The 21659-nt window shown below is 53.2% G+C and overlaps 1 protein-coding gene across 1 annotated transcript; it reads left to right on the top strand.

The window, feature by feature from the left end:
- The first annotated feature begins 5399 nt into the window (after positions 1-5399).
- Positions 5400-20165, top strand: LOC115082198 (brain-specific angiogenesis inhibitor 1-associated protein 2-like). Its single transcript, XM_029586449.1, has 6 exons — positions 5400-5620; positions 7119-7194; positions 7282-7368; positions 17691-17752; positions 19312-19383; positions 19901-20165. The coding sequence occupies exons 1-6, from the start codon at positions 5573-5575 to the stop codon at positions 20162-20164; spliced, it is 609 nt and encodes a 202-aa protein (XP_029442309.1). The 5' UTR covers positions 5400-5572; the 3' UTR covers position 20165.
- Positions 20166-21659: the final 1494 nt, after the last annotated feature.

Raw genomic sequence — 21659 nt, 5'->3', positions numbered from 1 at the left:
GACTCCCCCAGGGTCACACACAGAGAGTCAGTGACAGAGCTGGGGATTAGAGCTGAGGCACAGGGAGATAAAGTGACTCCCCCCAGGGTCACACAGAGAGTCAGTGACAGAGCCGGGGATTAGAGCTGAGGCACAGGGAGATAAAGTGACTCCCCCAGGGTCACACACAGAGAGTCAGTGACAGAGCCGGGGATTAGAGCTGAGGCACAGGGGGATAAAGTGACTCCCCCAGGGTCACACACAGAGAGTCAGTGACAGAGCCGGGGATTAGAGCTGAGGCACAGGGAGATAAAGTGACTCCCCCCAGGGTCACACACAGAGAGTCAGTGACAGAGCCGGGGATTAGAGCTGAGGCACAGGGAGATAAAGTAACTCCCCCCAGTGTCACACACAGAGAGTCAGTGACAGAGCTGGGGATTAGAGCTGAGGTACAGGGAGATAAAGTGACTCCCCCCAGGGTCCCACACAGAGACTCAGTGACAGAGCTGGGGATTAGAGCTGAGGCACAGGGAGATAAAGTGACTCCGCCCAGGGACACACAGAGAGTCAGTGACAGAGCCGGGGATTAGAGCTGAGGTACAGGGGGATAAAGTGACTCCCCCAGGGTCAACAGAGAGTCAGTGACAGAGCCGGGGATTAGAGCTGAGGCACAGGGAGATAAAGTGACTCCCCCAGGGTCACACAGAGAGTCAGTGACAGAGCCGGGGATTAGAGCTGAGGTACAGGGGGATAAAGTGACTCCCCCAGGGTCACACAGAGAGTCAGTGACAGAGCCGGGGATTAGAGCTGAGGTACAGGGGGATAAAGTGACTCCCCCAGGGTCAACAGAGAGTCAGTGACAGAGCCGGGGATTAGAGCTGAGGCACAGGGAGATAAAGTGACTCCCCCAGGGTCACACAGAGAGTCAGTGACAGAGCTGGGGATTAGAGCTGAGGCACAGGGAGATAAAGTGACTCCCCCAGGGTCACAGAGAGTCAGTGACAGAGTCGGGGATTAGAGCTGAGGTACAGGGAGATAAAGTGACTCCCCCAGGGTCACACACAGAGAGTCAGTGACAGAGCTGGGGATTAGAGCTGAGTCACAGGGAGATAAAGTGACTCCCCCAGGGTCACACACAGAGTCAGTGATAGAGCCGAGGATTAGAGCTGAGGCACAGGGAGATAAAGTGACTCCCCCCAGAGTCACACACAGAGAGTCAGTGACAGAGCTGGGGATTAGAGCTGAGGCACAGGGAGATAAAGTGACTCCCCCAGGGTCACACACAGAGTCAGTGATTGAGCCGAGGATTAGAGCTGAGGCACAGGGAGATAAAGTGACTCCCCCAGGGTCACACACAGAGAGTCAGTGACAGAGCCGGGGATTAGAGCTGAGGCACAGGGAGATAAAGTGACTCCCCCAGGGTCACAGAGAGTCAGTGACAGAGCAGGGGATTAGAGCTGAGGCACAGGGAGATAAAGTGACTCCCCCAGGATCACACACAGAGAGTCAGTGACAGAGCCGGGGATTAGAGCTGAGGCACAGGGAGATAAAGTGACTCCCCCCAGAGTCACACACAGAGAGTCAGTGACAGAGCTGGGGATTAGAGCTGAGGCACAGGGAGATAAAGTGACTCCCCCAGGGTCACACACAGAGTCAGTGATAGAGCCGAGGATTAGAGCTGAGGCACAGGGAGATAAAGTGACTCCCCCCAGAGTCACACACAGAGAGTCAGTGACAGAGCTGGGGATTAGAGCTGAGGCACAGGGAGATAAAGTGACTCCCCCAGGGTCACACAGAGAGTCAGTGACAGAGCTGGGGATTAGAGCTGAGTCACAGGGAGATAAAGTGACTCCCCCAGGGTCCTACACAGAGTCAGTGATAGAGCCGAGGATTAGAGCTGAGGCACAGGGAGATAAAGTGACTCCCCCCAGAGTCACACACAGAGAGTCAGTGACAGAGCTGGGGATTAGAGCTGAGGCACAGGGAGATAAAGTGACTCCCCCAGGGTCACACAGAGAGTCAGTGACAGAGCTGGGGATTAGAGCTGAGTCACAGGGAGATAAAGTGACTCCCCCAGGGTCCTACACAGAGAGTCAGTGACAGAGCTGGGGATTAGAGCTGAGTCACAGGGAGATAAAGTGACTCCCCCAGGGTCCTACACAGAGTCAGTGATAGAGCCGAGGATTAGAGCTGAGGCACAGGGAGATAAAGTGACTCCCCCAGGGTCACACACAGAGAGTCAGTGACAGAGCAGGGGATTAGAGCTGAGGCACAGGGAGATAAAGTGACTCCCCCAGGGTCACACACAGAGAGTCAGTGACAGAGCCGGGGATTAGAGCTGAGGCACAGGGAGATAAAGTGACTCCCCCAGGGTCACAGAGAGTCAGTGACAGAGCAGGGGATTAGAGCTGAGGCACAGGGAGATAAAGTGACTCCCCCAGGGTCACACACAGAGAGTCAGTGACAGAGCAGGGGATTAGAGCTGAGGCACAGGGAGATAAAGTGACTCCCCCAGGGTCACACACAGAGTCAGTGATAGAGCCGAGGATTAGAGCTGAGGCACAGGGAGATAAAGTGACTCCATTCAGGGTTACAGATTCAGTGTCAGAACCGGGAATTAGATCCCACTGGTCTCAGCCGCTATCTTGCTTTGACCACAAGACAAACACATTTTGTCCACTCCCATGCTTCTGTTTCACAAAATCCAGAGGCATGAAAAAAGAAATAATTCTGCACAGGAGCAATTATCCGAAGGGTGGGGGATGGATATCTTCCCTTCCTTCCCCCCTCCTTGGGCACAATTTCAGTACCTGCTGCAGCATCTGCAGTGTGTGGAGATGCATCAACGTTCACATGCCCAGGACAGCATGGACTGGGGAGAGGAGAGGGGAGAGTGTGGAGGGGGCTCTGGGTGCAAGAGCCACAAAGGTCCAGCAGATGGCAGTAGAACTCCATAAATCACAAATCTATAGCAAGAAAACCCAGGGCTCTGCAAATGTTTTACCTTTATTGAGATTTTGTTTTATCTCTAAGCACAAAGGTAGATCACATAGGCAGTGACAAAGACCAAAGAATGATTTCCATCAAGACATATCTGCTTTTTTTTTGCAGTGGATCCCTCTAGGTTAGCACAAGCCATTTAAGGGTTATCAGAAGGCACCCAGGTCACTAAGAACAGATGGATTCAGGCCAGGAATTTTTGCACCCAGTGTAGAAGAAGCCCTGAACTGCATCTCCCCTGCCTGCAACAGGAGACTCCCAGGACTGGTTTCGCCTGTCCCAGGTGATATGGAGCTACCTGGTACTCCCATGTCAGGCCCACTGCTACCAATATCTATGAATCTCAGTATTGGAATAGAAAAGCACGGGGTACTGCGGGGCAGTAGTGAGGGGCACTGGCAGAGCTGTGTGTGAGGGTCTCAGTACTGGAATAGCAGAAGATAAGAACATAAGAACATAAGAACATGCCATGCTGGGTCAGACCAAGGGTCCATCAAGCCCAGCATCCTGTTTCCAACAGAGGCCAAAACCAGGCCATAAGAACCTGGCAATTACCCAAACACTAAGAAGATCCCATACTACTGGTAAAATTGATTAATAGCCATTAATGGACTTCTCCTCCAAGAACTTATCCAAACCTTTCTTGAACCCAGCTACACTAACTGCACTAACCACATCCTCTGACAACAAATTCCAAAGCTTTATTGTGCGTTGAGTGAAAAAGAATTTTCTCCGATTAGTCTTAAATGTGCTACTTGCTAACTTCATGGAATGCCCCCTAGTCCTTCTATTATTCGAAAGTGAAAATAACTGAGTCACATCTACTCGTTCAAGACCTCTCATGATCTTAAAGACCTCTATGATATCCCCCCTCAGCCGTCTCTTCTCCAAGCTGGACAGCCCTAACCTCTTCAGCCTTTCCTCATAGGGAAGCTGTTCCATCCCCTTTATCATTTTGGTTGCCCTTCTCTGTACCTTCTCCATCGCAACTATATCTTTTTTGAGATGTGGCGACCAGAATTGTACACAGTACAGGAGTGAGGTGCATTGGCAGAGCTGTGTGTGAGGGTCTCAGTACTGGAATAGCAGGGGGTGCTGCAGGGCAGGAGTGAGGAGCATTGGCAGAGCTGTGTGTGAGGGTCTCAGTGCTGGAATAGCAGGAGGTGGTGCAGGGCAGGAGTGAGGTGCATTGGCAGAGCTGTGTGTGAGGGTCTCAGTATTGGAATAGCAGGGGGTGCTGCAGGCCAGGAGTGAGGTGCATTGGCAGAGCTGTGTGTGAGGGTCTCAGTACTGGAATAGCAGGAGGTGCTGCAGGGCAGGAGTGAGGTGCATTGGCAGAGCTGTGTGTGAGGGTCTCAGTATTGGAATAGCAGGGGGTGCTGCAGGCCAGGAGTGAGGTGCATTGGCAGAGCTGTGTGTGAGGCTCTCAGTGCTGGAATAGCAGGAGGTGCTGCAGGGCAGGAGTGAGGTGCATTGGCAGAGCTGTGTGTGAGGGTCTCAGTACTGGAATAGCAGGAGGTGCTGCAGGGCAGGAGTGAGGTGCATTGGCAGAGCTGTGTGTGAGGCTCTCAGTGCTGGAATAGCAGGAGGTGCTGCAGGGCAGGAGTGAGGTGCATTGGCAGAGCTGTGTGTGAGGGTCTCAGTACTGGAATAGCAGGAGGTGCTGCAGGGCAGGAGTGAGGTTCACTGGCAGAGGTGAGAGGGCAGGCAGGAATCTTGCAATAAGCCTGGATCTTGGCAAAGGCTGCACAGACAACTGCCTAGGGTGCCGAATTCTGAAGGTGCCAAATAGCGACGCCTGCTTCTGCTTGCTTGAGCGCCGTGTGCCGGCGCGGCTTCAAAGGCTGGGCCGCCCTCGCCCTGCCAAAATCTGCAATCCAGCCCCGGCTTGCCCAGTGCAGGCTGCAGATGGCGTTCGGTTCCTTCCCCCCCTTCAAAGGGAGCTGGGATGAGCCAAGATCCCCGGAAGAGAAGCTGAAAGCTCCCCCCGCACCTCTCCTGCCTGGGACCACTCCTCACCCGCCATGGCTTGACCTTCAGGCGGTCATCTGGGACCCGAAGGACTAAAGGGAGGAAGATGCTGAGTCCATGGGGGCCCCTTAATACCCCCCCCCCCCCCGAAGCGTTCCAGCGGGGGGGGGGGGGGGGGAGAGCTGGGCCGGCCCAATCGGAATCAAGAGGCGCGGGGGGGTGCCCTGCGAGTGGGGGGAGGGAAAGGGGCCTGGGGACGGGCCCAGGACTCCCCCAGCACGGGCCCTTTCCTCCTGCAGCTGGCCAGAGGCCCCGCCCCCTGGATGCAGAGCGTTTGGCGAGGAGGGAGGGAGGGGGAGGCGACTGCCATTGGTTGGAAGTTATTCACACCCCGAGCCAAACACAGAAATAATAAAAAAAAAACCCCAGCAACTTTTGTTTCTCTGTAGTGCATCCCCCCCCTCCCCTCCCTTCCCGCAGTCCTCTCTGGGTTGCCTCTGTCACTGGTCCTGTGGCCAGCCTCCCAGAGAAGCCTTCGGGGCCCCCTTCTCCCTCCCCTCCCCCAGCCCTGGCTACCTTCTGCCTTCCCTCGGGGTCCCCTGCAAAGACCGGCAGGGTCAAGATGCCCAGGTCGGAGGAGGTGACCCGGCTAACGGAGAACGTGTATAGGGTAAGTGGAGACCGCCCGAGGAGGCGCCGCCAGGCCTCCTGCCCGACCCCCAGCTCTAGCCTTTCCTCCTCTCTCCCTCTCCCCTCTCCATCCACTGCTCTCTCTATCCCTTCCTTAAACTCTTTCCCTATTTCTCTCTTTCTCTGTGCCCTTCTCCCTTCCCTATTAGTGTCCCTCCTTTCTCTCCCTCCCTTATCTCTCGCCCCCCTTCCCTTCATCCCTCCACTCTCCTCTTTTCCCTTCTTTCTGAGCTCTGTTGCTTTTCTGTCTCTTCCTCCTCCAGGCCCCAACCTGCCTGTTGCTTTCCAGTCTGGTCCTCCCCTCGCTCTCTCTCTCTCTCTTTCCCCGTCTCCATTTCCGCTCCTTCTTTAACTGGAAATCTGGTCTTCCTCCCTTCTCTTCCCCCCTCAGATCTGTCTTTCTCTCTTTTTTTTTTTTATTTTACTCAACTGCTTTTTGTCCAGTTCACCTCCCCCTCCCCCCCCCCCCCAAAAAAGCAAGGGACAGAGAGAGTGAGGGGGGGGGGTGTGGAGAGACATTACTGAAGTAACACAAAAACCCTACGAAAACATCCCCGACCCCCAGCACTGAGCTCTGGGAACCCCCCCAGAAGCCCAACTCTGCCTGCAGTGCAGCCCCGGGGAAAGAGAAGCAGAAATGCATTTCCTCCTGCACTGAGAAAAGGGAGAGAAAATCCAGGACTTCCCAGCCAGGAAGGAGCAGGAAAACCTGCGTCTGATCCTGGGGGAAAGAGGAGAAACAGCAGCCGGAGCCGCAGGATCTGCGGGGGTCCTGCCACCGGGCCAGAACCGGGACAACCCCGACCAACACCAGAACCCTGGGGACAATACCCCTTACTGTCTGGTCTGCAGGGGGGTGGGAGAATTCTTTCCTTTTATCACATTATGGGGCCTTAGCTCTAAGTATTTTCCCCACAAATGCAAAATGCAAGAGAACTGCATCTGGCCCTGATGGCTACTTTATGATAGACTTCAGGCCAGGAGAGAGACAGGCAGAGAGAGGAGAGCAGAATCCGCTGAGACTCAACCCAGCCACTGGTCACAGACCCCTGACCGTGCTGGGTTACAAAAGTGACCCTGCCTCTCTGCCAACAGCCACCAGCTCACCCCCAGACAGGAAAAGGTCATCCCTGCATCCCCGAAAGCTCATTGGGAACACAGCTCCTGTGACAGGCGTCTTTCCTAAAGTGCCTCCATGAAATGCTATCGTGAGGCGTCTTTGCAGGCGGCTGGCGACTGAGGTGTGCACCCTGGTGGAGGCTGGGAATCTGGGGACCCAACTTGAACTCAGAACCCCACCTGCACGTCCTCTCGCCCGTAACTCTCTCTTGCGGTTGAGCGGGATGTCGTGGTGGTCGGCTTGGGAGGTGGCGGGCTCTGCACGGGCAAGGTCGATTTGCTCTGTAGGAAACCTTCACGCTCTCAGGGGTAGCACCATAGACAGATCACGGGGTTAACCTCTCTCTTCTTCCTTCCAGGTCATCCTAGATCAGTTCAACCCCAGTCTGAAGAGCTTTGTCAGCATGGGAAAGCACTACCAGAAGGCGCTCTCAGGTAATTGACCTGTGGCACCCGCCCGTGCCATGAGCTGATGATGGTGGCTTCCGCATCATGCTGACGCCCTCCTCTCTAATCACACAGGGGTCACCGTTGCAGCAAAAGGCTATTTCGATGCCTTGGTGAAGCTCGGAGAGCTGGCCAGCGACAGCCAAGGGTCCAAGGAGCTGGGTAGGTGCCTGAGAAGCATCCTCTTCCGAGGCAAAAATATATAAAGATGATACCGTGGCAAAAATTGGGACGGCGCTTAGAATCTAGGGCGTGTATCAGAGGCCATAGGACTTACCTGAGCTCTCTAGGAATATTGGTGGGGCTCGTAGGATTTGAACCCGTAGCTGGAAGCATTAAAACTACTCCTGCTCTTAAGAGCTGAGGAGAGAAAAGCGACCCCCCCCTCAGGATTACACCCAGAGGGGGCCGATGCAATAAAAGGGCGCCGAAAGCTTTCCTAACGCGCGCCCGGGCACCTCTCCGGGGTGCACGAGGCAGTATGTAAATGAGGGGGTCGCGCTGCCAAGGAGGTGCTAGGGACAGCTGCCCGCCCCTAGCACCTCCTTGGCAGCGGACGTCCATGGGTGAGGAAAATGAACGCTGGTTAACTGAGGGTCCATTTCCCTAACTTGATCACCCGCACTTTAACCTTTTGCTTCCTCCGACTTCCTACTGGCCACGATAGTAAGTTGGAGGATGTACAGACAAGCAGTACTTTCTGTCCAGTTTTTTTTTTGGGGTGCTCAGAAACTAACGCCTGCTATGGGCAGGCATTAGTTTCTGAGCATAAAAATGTGCGGGTCCGGGCCACATTTTTTGGTTTTGCATGTGGAGGGAATAACTAATAGACTCATCAGCAATCATTTGCATGTGATGAGCGCTACTAGTTTCACAGCGCGTTGGACGTGCTAATCCCTTCCAGCCTCCAAAACGCACATCCAGCCGCAGGTTAAACAGTGCGCTCGGCTGAGTGCACTGTTTTGTATTGGCCCTAGAGAGTCAGAGACAGAGCCGGGGATTAGAGCTGAGGCACAGGGAGATAAAGTGACTCCCCTAGGGTCACACAGAGAGAGTCAGTGGCAGAGCCGGGGATTAGAGCTGAGGCACAGGGAGATAAAGTGACTCCCCCAGGGTCACAGAGAGAGTCACTGACAGAGCCGGGGATTAGAGCTGAGGCACAGGGAGATAAAGTGACTCCCCCAGGGTCACACACAGAGATTCAGTGACAGAGCCGGGGATTAGAGCTGAGGCACAGGGAGATAAAGTGACTCCCCCAGGGTCACACACAGAGAGTCAGTGACAGAGCCGGGGATTAGAGCTGAGGCACAGGGAGATAAAGTGACTCCCCCAGGGTCACACACAGAGATTCAGTGACAGAGCCGGGGATTAGAGCTGAGGCACAGGGAGATAAAGTGACTTCTCCCAGGGTCACACACACAGAGAGTCAGTGACAGAGCCGGGGATTAGAGCTGAGGCACAGGGAGATAAAGTGACTCCCCTAGGGTCACACAGAGAGAGTCAGTGGCAGAGCCGGGGATTAGAGCTGAGGCACAGGGAGATAAAGTGACTCCCCCAGGGTCACACACAGAGAGTCAGTGACAGAGCCGGGGATTAGAGCTGAGGCACAGGGAGATAAAGTGACTCCCCCAGGGTCACACACAGAGATTCAGTGACAGAGCCGGGGATTAGAGCTGAGGCACAGGGAGATAAAGTGACTTCTCCCAGGGTCACACACACAGAGAGTCAGTGACAGAGCCGGGGATTAGAGCTGAGGCACAGGGAGATAAAGTGACTCCCCCAGGGTCACACAGAGAGTCAGTGAAAGAGCTGGGGATTAGAGCTGAGGCACAGGGAGATAAAGTGAATTACACAGAGTCAGTGACAGAGCCGGGGATTAGAGCTGAGGCACAGGGAGATAAAGTGACTCCCCCAGGGTCACACAGAGAGTCAGTGACAGAGCCGGGGATTAGAGCTGAGGTACAGGGAGATAAAGCGACTTCTCTAGGGTCACACACAGAGAGTCAGTGACAGAGCCGGGGATTAGAGCTGAGGCACAGGGAGATAAAGTGACTTCTCTAGGGTCACACACACAGAGAGTCAGTGACAGAGCCGGGGATTCGAGCTGAGGCACAGGGAGATAAAGTGTCTCCCCCAGGGTCACACACACAGAGTCAGTGACAGAGCCGGGGATTAGAGCTGAGGCACAGGGAGATAAAGTGACTCCTCCCAGGGTCACACACAGAGAGTCAGGGACAGAGCCGGGGATTAGAGCTGAGATACAGGGATATTAAATGACTCCCCCAAGGTCTCACACACAGAGTCAGTGACAGAGCCGGGGATTAGAGCTGAGGCACAGGGAGATAAAGTGACTTCTCTAGGGTCACACACAGAGAGTCAGTGACAGAGCCGGGGATTAGAGCTGAGGCACAGGGAGATAAAGTGACTCCCCCAGGGTCACACACAGAGAGTCAGTGACAGAGCAGGGGATTAGAGCTGAGGCACAGGGAGATAAAGTGACTCCCCCCAGGGTCACACACAGAGAGTCAGTGACAGAGCCGGGGATTAGAGCTGAGGCACAGGGAGATAAAGTGACTCCCCCCAGGGTCACACACACAGAGTCAGTGACAGAGCTGGGGATTAGAGCTGAGGCACAGGGAGATAAAGTGACTCCCCCAGGGTCACACAGAGAGTCAGTGACAGAGCCAGGGATTAGAGCTGAGGCACAGGGAGATAAAGTGACTCCCCCAGGGTCATACATAGAGAGTCAGTGACAGAGCCGGGGATTAGAGCTGAGGCACAGGGAGATAAAGTGACTCCCCCAGGGTCACACAGAGAGTCAGTGACAGAGCCGGGGATTAGAGCTGAGGTACAGGGAGATAAAGCGACTTCTCTAGGGTCACACACAGAGAGTCAGTGACAGAGCCGGGGATTAGAGCTGAGGCACAGGGAGATAAAGTGACTTCTCTAGGGTCACACACACACAGAGAGTCAGTGACAGAGCCGGGGATTAGAGCTGAGGCACAGGGAGATAAAGTGACTCCCCCCAGGGTCACACACAGAGAGTCAGTGACAGAGCCGGGGATTAGAGCTGAGGCACAGGGAGATAAAGTGACTCCCCCCAGGGTCACATAGAGAGTCAGTGACAGAGCCTGGGATTAGAGCTGAGGCACAGGGAGATAAAGTGACTCCCCCAGGGTCACACACACAGAGAGTCAGTGACAGAGCCAGGGATTAGAGCTGAGGCACAGGGAGATAAAGTGACTCCCCCAAGGGTCACACACAGAGAGTCAGTGACAGAGCCGGGGATTAGAGCTGAGGCACAGGGAGATAAAGTGACTTCTCTAGGGTCACACACACACAGAGAGTCAGTGACAGAGCCGGGGATTAGAGCTGAGGCACAGGGAGATAAAGTGACTCCCCCCAGGGTCACACACAGAGAGTCAGTGACAGAGCCGGGGATTAGAGCTGAGGCACAGGGAGATAAAGTGACTCCCCCCAGGGTCACATAGAGAGTCAGTGACAGAGCCTGGGATTAGAGCTGAGGCACAGGGAGATAAAGTGACTCCCCCCAGGGTCACACACAGAGAGTCAGTGACAGAGCCAGGGATTAGAGCTGAGGCACAGGGAGATAAAGTGACTCCCCCAAGGGTCACACACAGAGAGTCAGTGACAGAGCCGGGGATTAGAGCTGAGGCACAGGGAGATAAAGTGACTCCCCCAGGGTCACACACAGAGAGTCAGTGACAGAGCCGGGGATTAGAGCTGAGGCACAGGGAGATAAAGTGACTTCTCTAGGGTCACACACAGAGAGTCAGTGACAGAGCCGGGGATTAGAGCTGAGGCACAGGGAGATAAAGTGACTTCTCTAGGGTCACACACAGAGAGTCAGTGACAGAGCCGAGGATTAGAGCTGAGGCACAGGGAGATAAAGTGACTTCTCTAGGGTCACACACAGAGAGTCAGTGACAGAGCCGGGGATTAGAGCTGAGGCACAGGGAGATAAAGTGACTTCTCTAGGGTCACACACAGAGAGTCAGTGACAGAGCCGGGGATTAGAGCTGAGGCACAGGGAGATAAAGTGACTCCCCCAGGGTCACACACAGAGAGTCAGTGACAGAGCCGGGGATTAGAGCTGAGGCACAGGGAGATAAAGTGACTTCTCTAGGGTCACACACAGAGAGTCGTGACAGAGCCGGGGATTAGAGCTGAGGCACAGGGAGATAAAGTGACTCCCCCCAGGGTCACACACAGAGAGTCAGTGACAGAGCCGGGGATTAGAGCTGAGGCACAGGGAGATAAAGTGACTTCTCTAGGGTCACACACAGAGAGTCAGTGACAGAGCCGGGGATTAGAGCTGAGGCACAGGGAGATAAAGTGACTCCCCCAGGGTCACACACAGAGAGTCAGTGACAGAGCAGGGGATTAGAGCTGAGGCACAGGGAGATAAAGTGACTTCTCTAGGGTCACACACAGAGAGTCAGTGACAGAGCAGGGGATTAGAGCTGAGGCACAGGGAGATAAAGTGACTTCTCTAGGGTCACGTACACACTCAGCGTCGGCGATGGGGAGAATTTGAACTCAAGTCCTCGTGTGTCACCTGACTTGAATGAGAGAACAGAGTGTGCTGCCGCAGGAGGAGGGCTGCTGCCCTCTAGTCCCTTCTCAAGATGTGAGGCCTACTTCCTTACATGCACGCCAGCTCCCCACCACTACTGCCGTCAAGCATTCTCAGTCCAGGGGAAGCTCTGTCTTCTTGGGTGATAAGGACCCAGGCCTTTTCATCTGCTCCTTTGCTCCCACCCCGGCCGTCCCCTGCTCCTGGCGGGGTCCCGGTGGGAGAGTGCAAGGTAGCGGAGCGGCTGCCTCCCAGGAATTAGCTGCATGACTGTCTCGGCTGCCATGGAGACCGCCTCATGGCCCCAATCCCGCCCCGGACTCTCTGTATTCTCCTCACACAGCCGCCTGCTCAACAGCGCTCAGCACTTCCTGTTGCTTTTCCCAGATCTAAAGCCTCTTGCCCCCTCACCCCCTCCCTCTGTATCCTATATTCTTCTTCCATCGCTTCCTCCCTCTCCTCGCCCCTCCCATTCAGGAAACTTCCCTGGCCTGGCAGTTTTTCCATGTGTTGGCAAAATCATTTATTGGGTGCTTAAAAAATAAGAGATAAAACCTCTTATCCCAATAATACAATGAAATAAGATTACAGGGTACAGAGAGGAAAGCACGGAGGACCATCCCCAGGTTCTGGTGCTGGTCCGCATTGCCCCTGCTCAGATCCCAGTTCTGACCCCACGGATCCTGTGGCTCTGGCTGCTGTTTCTCCTCTTTCCCCCAGGATCAGACGCAGTTTTTCCTGCTCCTTCCTGGCTGGGAAGTCCTGGATTTTCTCTCTCTTTTCTCAGCGCAGGAGGAAATGCATTTCTGCTTCTCTTTCCCCAGTGCTGCACTGCAGGCAGAGTTGGGCTTCTGGGGGTTTCCTGCTCACTTTCTATCTGCACCGTTCTCATTCTTATTCTGTGTTGGGTGAGGGTCTGTCCATGTCCTGCGTGGGTGAGGGAGGTGAGGGAGGCTGCTAGTGTGGAGGTTCTGTGTAGGGATCTGTCACAGTCCGGCTGGTTCTGCTTCCCTGTAGGAGGTGTATTGGGGTTCTAGAGCCCAGGTTTGCTGTGCAGGTGCTGAGGGTGTATTTTGCAGGGTTTTGTGTTGGGTCACAGAGTATCTGGTAGTGGAGAGAGTTTGTGTTGCTGGGTGAGTGCAGGCAGTTAGTGCTGTTATGGTGGGGCAGGTTTGCTGTGCAGGTGCTGAGGGTGTATTTTGCAGGGTTTTGTGTTGGGTCACAGAGTGTCTGTAGTGGAGAGAGTTTGTGTTGCTGGGTGAGTGCTAGCAGTTAGTGCTGTTATGGTGGGGCAGGTTTGCTGTGCAGGTGCTGGGGGTGTATTTTGCATGGTTTTGTGTTGGGTCACAGAGTGTCTGTAGTGGAGAGAGTTTGTGTTGCTGGGTGAGTGCTGGCAGTTAGTGCTGTTATGGTGGGGCAGGTTTGCTGTGCAGGTGCTGGGGGTGTATTTTGCATGGTTTTGTGTTGGGTCACAGAGTGTCTGTAGTGGAGAGAGTTTGTGTTGCTGGGTGAGTGCTGGCAGTTAGTGCTGTTATGGTGGGGCAGGTTTGCTCTGCAGGTGCTGAGGGTGTATTTTGCAGGGTTTGTGTTGGGTCACAGAGTGTCTGTAGTGGAGAGAGTTTGTGTTGCTGGGTGAGTGCTGGCAGTTAGTGCTGTTATGGTGGGGCAGGTTTGCTGTGCAGGTGCTGAGGGTGTATTTTGCAGGGTTTTGTGTTGGGTCACAGAGTGTGTGTAGTGGAGAGAGTTTGTGTTGCTGGGTGAGTGCAGGCAGTTAGTGCTGTTATGGTGGGGCAGGTTTGCTGTGCAGGTGCTGAGGGTGTATTTTGCAGGGTTTTGTGTTGGGTCACAGAGTGTCTGTAGTGGATAGGTCACAGAGTGTCTGTAGTGGATAGAGTTTGTGTTGCTGGGTGAGTGCTGGCAGTTAGTGCTGTTATGGTGGGGCAGGTTTGCTGTGCGGGTGCTGAGGGTGTATTTTGCAGGGTTTGTGGGGTCACAGAGTGTCTGGTAGTGGAGGGAGTTTGTGTTGCTGGGTGAGTTCTGCAGTTAGTGCTGTTATGGTGGGGCAGGTTTCCTCTGCAGGTGCTGAGGGTGTTTTGCAGGGTTTTGTGATGGGTCACAGAGTGTCTGGTAGTGGAGAGAGTTTGTGTTGCTGGGTGAGTGCTGGCAGTTAGTGCTGTTATGGTGGGGCAGGTTTGCTGTGCAGGTGCTGAGGGTGTATTTTGCAGGGTTTTGTGTTGGGTCACAGAGTGTCTGTAGTGGAGAGAGTTTGTGTTGCTGGGTGAGTGCTGGCAGTTAGTGCTGTTATGGTGGGGCAGGTTTGCTCTGCAGGTGCTGAGGGTGTATTTTGCAGGGGTTTGTGTTGGGTCACAGAGTGTGTGTAGTGGAGAGAGTTTGTGTTGCTGGGTGAGTGCTGGCAGTTAGTGCTGTTATGGTGGGGCAGGTTTGCTGTGCAGGTGCTGAGGGTGTATTTTGCAGGGTTTTGTGTTGGGTCACAGAGTGTGTGTAGTGGAGAGAGTTTGTGTTGCTGGGTGAGTGCAGGCAGTTAGTGCTGTTATGGTGGGGCAGGTTTGCTGTGCAGGTGCTGAGGGTGTATTTTGCAGGGTTTTGTGTTGGGTCACAGAGTGTCTGTAGTGGAGAGAGTTTGTGTTGCTGGGTGAGTGCAGGCAGTTAGTGCTGTTATGGTGGGGCAGGTTTGCTGTGCGGGTGCTGAGGGTGTATTTTGCAGGGTTTTGTGTTGGGTCACAGAGTGTCTGTAGTGGAGAGAGTTTGTGTTGCTGGGTGAGTGCTGGCAGTTAGTGCTGTTATGGTGGGGCAGGTTTGCTGTGCAGGTGCTGAGGGTGTATTTTGCAGGGTTTTGTGTTGGGTCACAGAGTGTGTGTAGTGGAGAGAGTTTGTGTTGCTGGGTGAGTGCAGGCAGTTAGTGCTGTTATGGTGGGGCAGGTTTGCTGTGCAGGTGCTGGGGGTGTATTTTGCAGGGTTTTGTGTTGGGTCACAGAGTGTCTGGTAGTGGAGAGAGTTTGTGTTGCTGGGTGAGTGCTGGCAGTTAGTGCTGTTATGGTGGGGCAGGTTTGCTGTGCAGGTGCTGGGGGTGTATTTTGCAGGGTTTTGTGTTGGGTCACAGAGTGTCTGTAGTGGAGAGAGTTTGTGTTGCTGGGTGAGTGCTGGCAGTTAGTGCTGTTATGGTGGGGCAGGTTTGCTGTGCAGGTGCTGGGGGTGTATTTTGCAGGGTTTTGTGTTGGGTCACAGAGTGTCTGGTAGTGGAGAGAGTTTGTGTTGCTGGGTGAGTGCTGGCAGTTAGTGCTGTTATGGTGGGGCAGGTTTGCTGTGCAGGTGCTGGGGGTGTATTTTGCAGGGTTTTGTGTTGGGTCACAGAGTGTCTGGTAGTGGAGAGAGTTTGTGTTGCTGGGTGAGTGCTGGCAGTTAGTGCTGTTATGGTGGGGCAGGTTTGCTGTGCAGGTGCTGGGGGTGTATTTTGCAGGGTTTTGTGTTGGGTCACAGAGTGTCTGGTAGTGGAGAGAGTTTGTGTTGCTGGGTGAGTGCAGGCAGTTAGTGCTGTTATGGTGGGGCAGGTTTGCTCTGCAGGTGCTGAGGGTGTATTTTGCAGGGTTTTGTGTTGGGTCACAGAGTGTCTGGTAGTGGAGAGAGTTTGTGTTGCTGGGTGAGTGCTGGCAGTTAGTGCTGTTATGGTGGGGCAGGTTTGCTGTGTGGGTGCTGAGGGTGTATTTTGCAGGGTTTGTGTTGGGTCACAGAGTGTGTGTAGTGCAGAGAGTTTGTGTTGCTGGGTGAGTGCTGGCAGTTAGTGCTGTTATGGTGGGGCAGGTTTGCTGTGCAGGTGCTGAGGGTGTATTTTGCAGGGTTTTGTGTTGGGTCACAGAGTGTGTGTAGTGGAGAGAGTTTGTGTTGCTGGGTGAGTGTGGCAGTTAGTGCTGTTATGGTGGGGCAGGTTTGCTCTGCAGGTGCTGAGGGTGTATTTTGCAGGGTTTTGTGTCTGTAGTGGAGGGAGTTTGTGTTGCTGTTATTGAGGTGACCCCAGAATGTGAATATTCGTCTTTGCATGGTGAATAGTAAGGGGAAGGTCTTGGTTCTGCTCTGTACCCGTTATTAGTTGGGGGAGTTCCTTTGAACACGGAGGATCTGCTTGCAGAACTAGGGGTGCAGGGTTTCTCTCCCCCTCTGTACTGCCTCCACACTACCCCCTGATGCTGGAGACTTGGTTGAATGATGCTGGAATAGCAGTTTTTCTGGGGAGGGTTGAATTTCTGCAGTGGTTTTCTTATTACATGCATATAGGGCTCCTACAGCTTTTTCTTGTACTGTCTTTATACCCAGTTTAACACTCCCAGACCCACCCTGGTGTCATGCCTGGTCCAGGGCGAGCTCTGCTTCTTCAGTTTCCCTCAGAGATTTGTGGGCGTTTCCCCCCCCTTCATGTTGGTCTTTTGCTGATTGATCTGTAGGCCTCAAGGCTTGTTGCCAGGGTCTTTCAGTAGGTGGCGGTTCTCTTGCAAACCTTGGGCCTGAGGTAATAAGCTGCGAGTTAAAATGGCGAGCTGAAATTCAGCGCGGTTTCTCAACGCGGGCGCTGGAAAAAGAGTCATTCAATTCTCCCTGCAGTCGGCGAGCGTGTCGGGAGCTTAGAAAAAGTGCACTAACCTGAGAATGTGCGTAAGAAAAGTGCTTAACGCAGATAAAACAAAGGTTTATGCGCAGAAACCAACCTGTCTGATTCACTAAAGCTGTTCTCCCATTCTGTGCCTATGGGAAAATACCTTGATGAATCAAGCCCAATGTTGATGTACATACATCATGTTTGTATGCCCAAACCGTGATGTACGCTCCTAAATACTCAGTACGAGAGCCACCCCCCCAGAAACTGACCGAGAGTTACATTTTGAGTGCTAACCAACCTCTCAGCATGGGGGGAGGGGGCGTGGAGGGAGGGATTGCTAATTTATTTATTTATTTATTTAACAGTTTTTTATACCGACCTTCATAGTAAATTACCATATCGGATCGGTTTACAGATTAACAAAAGGGAAAAACAACAAGAGTAACAAATCCACGTAAACGAAAGATAACAATAAGTAGGAATAAGTCAAAAATTACAATCAACAAGGGGAGAGAACTTGGAAGCTTGCAACAAGCTGGAAGGAAGATAGGCCGGTAAAAGAAATTTTACCATAGAAAGTACAAGTTAAAAACTTAGATGGTGTTTTAACCTTAATGACTCAGAGTCCATTTATTCCTTCATTGAAAAATGGAGTGCCATTTTGTGCTAATGAGGCTAATGCCTCATTAGCACAATTTCCATGCCTTAGGTGCGTACGCACCTTATTACACCGGGCCCTCGCCGGGACAGGAGGCTAAATGACCCCGATCAATTTCCGTGTCCTTAAGTCTCTGTCTTCCCCTCCCAGCCTGTGGAGCCGCTGGCCAGTCTTCGACGATGCTGGCCGAAACGTCCTTCCAACCATAGCGGACCCAGGAGAAGCTTGGCAGTCTCTGTCTCTGTGGGGCCGATCCTTACAGTAACTTGAATCTTTTGTATAATTTACCTGACAACCCTCCCTCCCCCAGCCCAGTTTGGTTACTGGAGAGAGTTAATCCTTGGCGGCAGTGGCCTCAGACACATTACCGAGGCGGTGATGGGTGGGGGGAGCAGGGTTCTGGAGCCGGCCCTGCCGGACAGGGCCTCTGCACAGACCCCACTGTTGGGCCCGGGTCAGACCTGAATTAAGATCATGAAGACCTTTGCTTCAATAGACAGATGGTTTTTCCCTTTTTCTCCAATGGCTTTCATATGTCTCTCTCTCCTCCTCGCTTCCATATCCTCCACCCCACTCCACCCTTTTCTGTCCTGCCTCCTCCCTCTCTCGTCTCGCTGCAGGTGACACTTTGTTCCAAATGGCCGAGGTCCACCGGCAGGTCCAGGTGCAGCTGGAAGAGGTGGTGAGTGCCTGAATGCCGTGACAGTTGGGAGGGCATGGTTGGCACAGAGGTAGTGATCAGGAGTGGATGAGGAAGATTATTATTTTTTCTCAATGTAGTAGCTCTCTTTTACAAAATTGCTCATGATGATGGTATGAAGGAAGAGTGGATACAGCCTTATTTTTTACTATATAAGACAACATGGCATTTTCTCATTTAGTTACCCCTTGAATATCTGCCCCCCACCCGTACTGGAGAGAATGAAGATTTTCATGTTGTTTATGATGATTGGGGTGTTGACGATGATCTTGATTGGAATGGTGGTTTGGTGCTGAAGAGAATTAAGATATTCATGTTGTTTATGGTGATTGGGGTGTTGACGATGATCTTGATTGGAATGGTGGTTGGGTGCTGGAGAGAATGAAGGTATTCATGTTGTTTATGGTGATTGGGGTGTTGACGATGATCTTGATTGGAATGGTGGTTGGGTGCTGGAGAGAATGAAGGTATTCATGTTGTTTATGGTGATTGGGGTGTTGACGATGATCTTGATTGGAATGGTGGTTGGGTGCTGAAGAGAATGAAGGTATTCATGTTGTTTATGGTGATTGGGGTGTTGACGATGATCTTGATTGGAATGGTGGTTGGGTGCTGAAGAGAATTAAGATATTCATGTTGTTTATGGTGATTGGGGTGTTGACGATGATCTTGATTGGAATGGTGGTTGGGTGCTGGAGAGAATGAAGGTATTCATGTTGTTTATGGTGATTGGGGTGTTGACGATGATCTTGATTGGAATGGTGGTTGGGTGCTGGAGAGAATGAAGGTATTCATGTTGTTTATGGTGATTGGGGTGTTGACGATGATCTTGATTGGAATGGTGGTTGGTTGCTGGAGAGAATGAAGATATTCATGTTGTTTATGATGGTTGGGGTACTGGAGATGAAGATGAGGGAGGTGATTAGTGTATTGAAGATGATTAGAGTATTAGAGATTAGGTTGATGGTGCAGAAGATGTGGATGATCAGGGTGGTGATGGGGGTCTTAAGATGATGCTCAGGGTGAAGGTATTTATGATGATGTTGGTTGAGTGTTGGAGATGATGCTGATTGTGGGGCTGTTGATGACAATCATGGTTGGAGTACTGGAGATGGTGGTGGTGGTTGGGTGCTGAAGAGAATGATGGTACGCCAGCTGCTTATGATGGTGGCTGGGGTATTATAAATGATGACATTGGGGGGACTGGAATTGGTGATAATGTTGACGGTTGGGGTTGGTGGAGGTGATAGTTGGGTGTGATTTATCAGGATAACGATATTAGTGAGTAGGGTGTTGGAGATGAGGGTGATAATAGGTCATGAGATCTAGTGGTGGAAACAGAAAAGGTAACTGGAGTGCTGGCAACAGCAGCGGCTCAGAAAAGAGAACAATGTCTGGCACATTAACGATAGTGGGGAAACCTAGACGAGAGACGGCACTGAAGAGGGTCAGACTGCTTAGAAGAAAGATCGAGCGAGGTGCTTTTCCACCCAGTGAAATATTTCACACTTCCTTTTGTTTTTTTCCTTGGTGGTTTACAGCTGAAGCTCTTCCATTCAGAGCTCCTGGCCCAGCTGGAACACAAACTGGAATTGGACATCAAATACCTAACGGTGAGCAATGGCCTCTCATTCTTCCGTCTCTGCTGGCCAAGTGCGCCGCTGTTCTCTTCGGGGCTGCAGAGACCACACAGCGCCGCAGCCCAGAACGCGCGCACGCGCCCTTTCTCCGCTGCAGCGGTCTCGTGAGCAGGGCTAGATTACCCACAGGATATCTTCCTAGGGACCCCATGGACTGCAAAGGGTGCCATGGGTTAAAAGCAGGTGGGCAAAATACCGTAAAATAAATAAATAAATAAAAATAAATAAAAATAAGATAACCAAATCAATGATATTAAACAGAATGGGTAGTAAGATAAAGGGGATCCCATGCTTCAGTATCCCGTTGGCGAGATGTAAATCCTGTTCGCGTGGGACTTGTTAAGGGCCCCCTGATCTGGTGTGATGGGGCTGGGGGAAGCCGGGGACGTGCCTGCCATCCCTCTGCTTCAGGATGCTCCAGGGCTGGGTTTTGCTTAGCTTTGATCATTGTCCTCCCTCCTTTCTCCCCCCACCACCCCGACCGCCAAAGGCGACCCTGAAGAAGTACCAGACGGAGCACCGCTCGAGGCACGAGTCCGTCGACAAGTGTCAGGCCGAGCTGCGGAAGCTGCGGAAAAAGGTCCAGAGCAGCAAGAACCCCCAGAAGTATGGCGACAAGGAGGTGCAGGTGGGAACGGTGGAGGCGACATGGCACCCCCCCCCCTCTTGTCCATGCAGAGTGCATGAGGAGGGGGTAGAGAGGGATAAGAGAGGAGAGGCAGTGAGGGGCTGCAGAGTGCATGAGGAGGGGTAGAGAGAGATAAGAGAGGAGAGGCAGTGAGGGGCTGCAGAGAGCATGAGGAGGGGGTAGAGAGGGATAAGAGAGGAGAGGCAGTGAGGGGCTGCAGAGTGCATGAGGAGGGGTAGAGAGAGATAAGAGAGGAGAGGTAATGAGGGGCTGCAGAGTGCATGAGGAGGGGGTAGAGAGGGATAAGAGAGGAGAGGCAGTGAGGGGCTGCAGAGTGCATGAGGATAAGAGAGGGATAAGAGAGGAGAGGTAGTGAGGGGCTGCAGAGTGCATGAGGAGGGGGTAGAGAGGGATAAGAGAGGAGAGGCAGTGAGGGGCTGCAGAGTGCATGAGGAGGGGGGTAGAGAGGGATAAGAGAGGAGAGGTAGTTAGGGGCTGCAGAGTGCATGAGGAGGGGTAGAGAGATAAGAGAGGAGAGGTAGTGAGGGGCTGCAGAGTGCATGAGGAGGGGGTAGAGAGGGATAAGAGAGGAGAGGCAGTGAGAGGGCTGCAGAGTGCATGAGGAGGGGGTAGAGAGGGATAAGAGAGGAGAGGTAGTGAGGGGCTGCAGAGTGCATGAGGAGGGGGTAGAGAGGGATAAGAGAGGAGAGGTAGTGAGGGGCTGCAGAGTGCATGAGGAGGGGTGTAGAGGGATAAGAGAGGAGAGGCAGTGAGGGGCTGCAAAGTGCATGAGGAGGGGGTAGAGAGGGATAAGAGAGGAGAGGCAGTGAGGGGCTGCAGAGTGCATGAGGAGGGGGTAGAGAGGGATAAGAGAGGAGAGGCAGTGAGGGGCTGCAGAGTGCATGAGGAGGGGGTAGAGAGGGATAAGAGAGGAGAGGCAGTGAGGGGCTGCAGAGAGCATGAGGAGGGGGTAGAGAGGGATAAGAGAGGAGAGGTAGTGAGGGGGTAGAGAGGGATAAGAGAGGAGAGGCAGTGAGGGGCTGCAGAGTGCATGAGGAGGGGGTAGAGAGAGATAAGAGAGGAGAGGTAGTGAGGGGCTGCAGAGTGCATGAGGAGGGGGTAGAGAGGGATAAGAGAGGAGAGGCAGTGAGGGGCTGCAGAGTGCATGAGGATAAGAGAGGGATAAGAGAGGAGTGGCAGTGAGGGGCTGCAGAGTGCATGAGGAGGGGGTAGAGAGAGATAAGAGAGGAGAGGCAGTGAGGGGCTGCAGAGTGCAATGAGGAGGGGGGTAGAGAGGGATAAGAGAGGAGAGGTAGTGAGGGGCTGCAGAGTGCATGAGGAGGGGGTAGAGAGAGATAAGAGAGGCGAGGCAGTGAGGGGGTAGAAGAGGGATAAGAGAGGAGAGGTAGTGAGGGGCTGCAGAGTGCATGAGGAGGGGTAGAGAGAGATGAGAGGAGAGGTAGTGAGGGGGTAGAGAGGGATAAGAGAGGAGAGGCAGTGAGGGCTGCAGAGTGCATGAGGAGGGGGTAGAGAGAGATAGGAGAGGAGAGGCAGTGAGGGGCTGCAGAGTGCATGAGGAGGGGGTAGAGAGGGATAAGAGAGGAGCGGCAGTGAGGGGCTG

The sequence above is a fragment of the Rhinatrema bivittatum genome, unplaced genomic scaffold (assembly GCF_901001135.1).
Source record: "Rhinatrema bivittatum unplaced genomic scaffold, aRhiBiv1.1, whole genome shotgun sequence".
NCBI lineage: Eukaryota > Metazoa > Chordata > Amphibia > Gymnophiona > Rhinatrematidae > Rhinatrema > Rhinatrema bivittatum.
The sequence above is the reverse complement of the archived record's forward strand: the minus strand, read 5'-3'. Positions and strand labels throughout refer to the sequence as shown.

Bases quoted from the DNA above. Each gene is read 5' to 3' on its own strand.
- LOC115082198 (XM_029586449.1), top strand. From the start codon at position 5,573: ATGCCCAGGTCGGAGGAGGTGACCCGGCTAACGGAGAACGTGTATAGG. The intron at 7,369-17,690 runs GTAGGTGCCTGA...GTCTCGCTGCAG, and splicing joins CCAAGGGTCCAAGGAGCTGG to GTGACACTTTGTTCCAAATG. The intron at 19,384-19,900 runs GTGAGCAATGGC...CGACCGCCAAAG, and splicing joins TGGACATCAAATACCTAACG to GCGACCCTGAAGAAGTACCA.